We start from the raw sequence: 6,665 nt of genomic DNA, 5'->3' as shown, positions 1-6,665 counted from the left end.
ACCAACCAATCACAGTCTTCAAAAGACTGTGTCATACGTAGCAATGGGGTCAGCCCCGCCTCTTCACTAAGATCGTAATAACAATTTCTAGTAGATCTTAGTTTCTGACTTGTATGTTTGACCAGTCTAAACATTCTTGCAAAGAAAGCATGATTATCCTTGACATAATTATTTTTAAAACAGGTCTTTATTTGTCCTTCACAACTTTAATACCATTATAGACCATTTTTATAATATGAAAGTAACAGTCTGAGAAACATGGCGGTACATATTTGCATGTTCTATTAGCAAAGGTAGAGCAGCAGGACTTGCATCTAATATTTTATATAACATTTTCATTTGAGTAATTGGAAACAATGACATAAAAATGTTTCCCACATAGAGGAATAAAATATAATTTATTAAATTTACACATACATTCAATTAACAGAATCTTCATAACATTAGAGATCCAGCAAATATCCAGTGTGCACCTAGTGTTTTACTTGCTGGCATAAGCCATGATCTGCTCCTGTGGGTACAAGAAAAAAAAAATATATATATAACTACAGGTAAGTGACATTCAGGAAGGCAATATTCATAAACCACAAGTGATGTTTCATCATTCAATGAGGGAAATGCAGATCTTCCCACTTTTGATAATGAAGGGTGACACACAAGTCCACATACACTAGGCTGTAACGTCTATAATCTAATCACAGAATGTGGGAGATATCCCTCAAGGCTCAAGACAAGTTACAGGCCTTCTGGTTGGAATCGCTTAGTAAAGGAATGAAACCATTTCATAAGAGTGGCCTATAATAAAAGGAGTGTGAAAACACAAGCCAACACCACCATGCACAGCCCTGCAACCCCACCCACACACTTTCGGTAACAGTAAATTTAGGGCTAAACATAGCCATAGTAGTAGCTCCTGACCATGTAAATTACAGGCACGGATAAGAGTAGAAAGGCATGTAATCAGAGGACAAGCTGGGGGGATGGGGTTAGAAAGGGGAAGAAGTAAGAGGAAGAGTGAAAGAGGGAGAGGAGAGGTGAAAAAAGGCTCAAGCTGGAAGCACAACAGAGCGAAGAGAGAGGCACGGATGACAGAAAGGAACAAGAACACGAGAGGACCGCCACAGGGCTGAAGAAAAGAACAAGATCCAAAGTAAAGGAATACGACGGAGGAAGGGAACATATTGTACTATAATTTCGGAGCAAGAAATAAAAATAAAACTTGGACATTTGGAAGGATTTGTGGGAAGAATAAGAGATGTGATCATACTTTAAGTGGTGGCAGTGCGTTGGTAGCCTGAAGGCCGAATGTTCTCAGTAGAACCACAGGGGCGGCATTGGAGGAATACATCCTCTTCATGAGGTCAATGGCTGCCATCATGGGAAGATTGTGTCGCTGACGTTCAGTCTCAAACTCCAACAGGTGCTGCATGGCTCCTACAGTTCAAGGATCAGCGGTTAAACAATTTGCATTTGAAGTAAAATACATTTTTAACTCATTCCCCACCATTGACGGAAAATTCAATTTCCGTGTTTTTTTAATTAAAAGATTTGAAGAAGCAGAAACAAGCAACAGCATATGTAAGCATATGTAAAATAACACAATCATAAACTCTTAATAAAATCATCATGACGCCACGGCTATAGAAACCATTATAGCTACAGAAACGCAGTATAACAGTATGTTGCGTCTCTCATGAAGCGATAATTAATTATTAAATCATTTAAGAATTATTAACGCTGGAAATCTTACCAACAGTATGACAAATTTATTTCAGGTGAGGTTCAAAGAGAATACAAAGTTTTTCATTAAAATGGATTTAGACTTCTCTGGGGTTCTTCATTTATGGGTCACACTCAGGACCTTCGGGTCAAAAATGACCCCCATAGGAAATTAATTGGAAATTAGTTTTTTTGTGCATACAATCTACAAATCAGCCAGGATGCAGAACAAAAGGACTCAACAGTGAAGGGGTGAATCTCTAAAACATAAAGAGTGCAAAACAGACCAAAAAACACACACACACACACACACTTATACACACGCACACACAAATTAGCCCGTGCCATTCCAAAAGCTAATTGTGTTTTTGTGTGTGTGTGTGTGAGTTTTTTTGTCTGTTTTGCAGTCTTGATGTTTTAGAGATTCACCCCTTCACTGTTGAGTCCTTTTGTTCTGCATACTGGCTGATTTGTAGATTGTATGCACAAAAAAACCTCTTTATTTTCATATTTTTGCCAATTTCCCATTAATTTCCTATGGGGGTCATTTTTGACCCAAAGGTCCTGAGTGTGACTATTTGTTTTACAACCACTTAGACTTTTCAAATCCTGTCCCCAATTTTTTGGGGTGTTCATATACCAAGTACCAATAAAGTCACCAAGTTTCGGACCATTCCGATAAAGCTACGATTTTAATTTTTTATTTATTTAAAACAATTCGGGTCAGAAATGACGAAGAGCCCCAGAGGGTTAAACCCACAAAACTTGCAATTTTAACAGTATGAAAATATTGAAAATATATGAATACCAAAAATAATAATACATTTTGATCATAAATTTGCAAGAAAAAAATAAATCACATTCATCACGGAAAAAAAACGGGGCACGGATTAGCCCAGCGTTGACTGTAGAATATAAAAAAATGCATTATAGCTTACTCACCAAAATAGGCTATGATTATTTGTACACAGAGCGCTATACAAATAAATTTGAATTGAATTGAATTGAACAAAACATGCCAATGTGTGCAGCTGACCCAGTGATGGCAGTTAGTTAGTTTTTAGCCGGAACAGATCGAATAGTGTTCCGTGGCTGTGCGATAAGCTGGAGAAGGCTGTGTGCGGGAATTTTGAAAATTAGCCATTTGGGTTTGAAAAAAACGCTACTAAAACTACAGATGTTTAATCTTGTGCGGTTTGCTAGTTATTCTGACTAGGCTACTAGCTATAGTACGCTCTCTGACCATCCAATCAAAGGACGTGAAAATGCCAACGTTATTTTACGCCTGCTACATGGCCCCGGGAACGCCATCTCGAAAATCTGATTGGCTGTTTAAATCGGAGTGATTATCTGATTGGTTATAGGCAGCGCACAGTTTCATTGCCATTCATTTTAACCTAGAGGCACCCGCAATATTGATTCTGAAGGCCTCAAGGCAGATTTCTGGCAACATATGACAGAAATATGATTGGATAAAAGCTCTAACATAAATAAACACTACTGGAAGCAGCAACCAAGAGAAAAGCTATGAAATTAAGAAAATAGACTATTGTGTGTAATTTAACAGACATTCATGGGAAAAATATATTAATTTAAGTCAGAGAACTTTCTGGTTAAAACAGATGGTCTGTTCTTTCTTTTGATATATTGCATGTTCAGATATTCATACAACAAAATATTCTGGGGCCATGAAAATTGTGTGAAAATGATCAAAAAAGATGGCGGTGGATGAAATGCTGATGGGGAAAGAGTTCAAAAGTAGACCTTTCTGTTAACATTTTGATACTTGCAATTCTGGAGATTTTCCTAATCTCTTAAAATACCATGTTTACCATATGGATGAATATAGAAAATATCAGTTACTGCTCTTATTTTTACAACAATGCAGCCACAAATGGAAAACTTAAAATTTATGAGCAGTTCTTGGCAGGAGTGACCAGCAAAAACACTGTACACTGCTCCAGGACAACCAATTATTTTTACTAAAGATCACCCCCAACATAAGGAAATGGAAAAGAACATTTGAAAAACCACAGATAGCTCCACTGGGCTCTTCTGAACCAAAAGTATGATACTGCAGGTATGAAATAAGACCTAAATATACATGGAGCAGACCAACAAAAGGCCTTCATGTTTCTTTGTCACGTTTCTTCAACGTGAGGCAGTTCTTCGCAATATAATTTATGAGTTTCTGAATTTGATTATGCTTTTCTAAAAAGCACATTAGAGGATTTCATCTAATGCTTATTATTAGATCAAAAAGATTCAAGGTGTACATTTGAAAATTGTCACAGAAGTAGAAATCCAGTGTACATTTACATTAGGTTTGACTTCTGATGTTGGGAACTCTTACCAAGGTCTTTTCCATTAAATGCTGCTTGGCTAAGAACTTGTGTGAGATAGGCCACATCGCCAAAGCCTAGATTGGCACCTTGGCCTGCTAAAGGATGGACTCTATGTGCAGCATCTCTGAAATTAGAAAGATCAGAAAATATAGAGAAGAAACAGGACAGGACATATTTAACAGGACTGAAATTACCTTCATATGGCCTCTATATTACCTTAGATCCCATGTAATAACTCCAAGAAAAACAAACCTAAATACATCATCACATAGGTTTATATTGTAGCCATAATGTTTATGTGGTTGTCTGAGACAGTTTAAACCTAACATATGGAGGAGTGCATTTACATGCACATTTTCAACCCGATTATGCTTAATAAGGCAACAATACATGTGGTAATGCAAACATTACTGGTTATTGGTTTGCATGTAACCCAGTAAGTTTAGTTATAGTTATTTCAATGAGCTGATTTTTGAAGATTATCAGCATATTGGTATACATATAAACATGCTCATTGAGAGATTTCTCCTTTACCTATACATATGACTATGTACTAATGGATAAATCCTTAAAGGGGATGTCTAATGCCATGTCATGCATTCTGACTTATTTACACTGTTAAAGAGTTGGATGCTAAACGTGGCCAGAGTTATAAAAAAAAAAAGAAAAAAAAAAAAAGAGTTGGATGTATGACAGTATTTCTATGCCAAATACACTTCTTCAGAGTTCGCGTAAGTTTCAGAAAGTTTTTTTTCCCCAGAGTATGGCCCTGTATGACGTCATAAAGAGTGGAATTCCTTGTGTTACGAATGCGCTATCATCTGTTAACGCGATCGATCATCTCTTCCTAAAGAATAAACATGAATGAACATCTGAAGGTATGTTGAGGATACATTACAACTTAAGGCCAATTTATACTTCTGCGTAGGCTTGCTACGATAGTCGGTGTTGCCGGTGTTACCGGTGTCCAGACTCAACACCGGTTACATCACTTGCCCACCGTGGCACCACCCACCGTCTTTTTGATTTTTTTTTTATAGTAATAAAATAATTTAGTTCAGTTAGAGAACAGACAATACAAATAAAAACTGAACGTATCTGCTTAATAAAGCAGGATCCGACCGTGAGTCTCGGCAGCGGCAGGAGTCATTCATCAGATTTAAGAGTGAGGAGCTTACTGAGATGATCACGGAAGATTTGGTTTCAAAGCTAAACGTAAAAGCGCCTATTTAAGGGAGTTTGTCATTTGTTTTGTTGTTGTGTTTTTCATTAAAAATAATAGGCTAATGAACCCACAATTCAAGCAACCCGCAGCCGATTTGGCGCTAATTAAAAACCGAAAGTAAAATGTGCACGGCCGCACAGAGCGCGCATTGTTTACTTTCGCCTGGCTCCGCAGTGCGAGCCTCCGCGCTACGCTGACTGCGCGCATTTATTTTTGCCGCGCGCACCCTCGCGCTCGTGCGGGCGCGTCGAGTATAAACGAGGCTTTACGGGCGAACTAACAGTGTGCATTCATGGCGTGCATCTCAATCATAGACTGATCAATGCTTGATCAGTGCCCTGCCCCTGACTACTGATTCTGAACTAGGGAACTGATTGAGACGCGCCCATGGCCTCACAGAGCACGCATTTACAGACGAGCTGTCATTCACGGTGTGTGCGCACTGGCGCGTTTTCAGTTCAGAGCGGTCGTGTGCATGTTACTTTCGGTTAGATAGAATTAGTGATTTAAAAGCCTCCGCCGGTGACATCAATTAACCGGTGGGAAAATTTCCTCACCGTCACATCCCTACTTCTGCGCCGAGTGTACGCGCGTAGCCGACGCCGTCGTGAGCATTTATACTTCTGCGCTGTTGTCCGCGTCAATGTGCAATTACACATGCAGACGCTAGTAGGCAGTGTCCTCGGGCATGTTGGTGTAATCAAGACAACAGCCGAAGAAGAAGCAGCTTGTTGTGTAGAATGTGTACATTCATGTCGGAATATCAGCAGCAGTGAGAGAGCGGCTTTTCTTGCAGCTTGAGTTGTTGTATCTAATACAAATTAAGCATATCTAGTTGATTAGTAAAGTGAAAAGACGATCTGGCGCTGGAATGCGTTTGTGAAATCATGCAGAGCTCGTGGCCGCTGTTTTCAGCAGCGGTGGCTCGAGCAATCGATTGCTGTTGCGGAGACTTCATTCACGAAATGTACCCTAATGTGTCCCTGTTCTTGATATACAATTACTGATTAACATCTTTGGTTTTAATGAGGGAATAAATAAACTATACTCAGCGGATCTATGTATTTATTTACTACCATAAAGAATCGCTGGACTACAAAATATTGTGTTCTAGCAGACGTAAGGAACTATCATCCCATTTCTGGACACACACACACTCCTATCGCAGATTTTTTATTTATTTATTGACCTGAGGGAAGGGTTCTGGCAGACCAATCACAGCGCTTGCAGTCCGCGTAGAATTGACGCGTTGTTACATTTTTGGAGAGGTGCGCGTCAAGGTACGGCGTAGGGTACGGCTTATCCAACGCGTCTATGCGTATGGTACGCCGTACCTTCTGCGTGCACTCGACGCAGAAGTATAAATTGGCCTTTAC

At 39.2% G+C, this 6,665-nt stretch overlaps 1 protein-coding gene across 1 annotated transcript in view; it reads right to left on the bottom strand.

The window, feature by feature from the left end:
- Positions 1-382: 382 nt before the first annotated feature.
- coq6 (coenzyme Q6 monooxygenase) overlaps positions 383-6,665 on the bottom strand; it is an 18,944-nt gene continuing 12,661 nt past the window's right edge. Inside the window, exons 10-12 of the mRNA XM_079832566.1 lie at positions 4,073-4,188; positions 1,268-1,434; positions 383-511 (exon numbers count right to left, since the gene is read on the bottom strand). Of these exons, the coding sequence (XP_079688692.1) occupies positions 482-511; positions 1,268-1,434; positions 4,073-4,188 (313 nt within the window). The 3' untranslated portion in view covers positions 383-481. The remainder of the gene's footprint in view (positions 512-1,267; positions 1,435-4,072; positions 4,189-6,665) is intronic.

Source organism: Gobio gobio, assembly GCF_949357685.1.
Source record: "Gobio gobio genome assembly, chromosome: 13".
NCBI classification, from domain to species: Eukaryota; Metazoa; Chordata; class Actinopteri; order Cypriniformes; family Gobionidae; genus Gobio; species Gobio gobio.
Note: the sequence above shows the minus strand (reverse complement) of the source record. Positions and strands in the feature narration are given on the sequence as shown.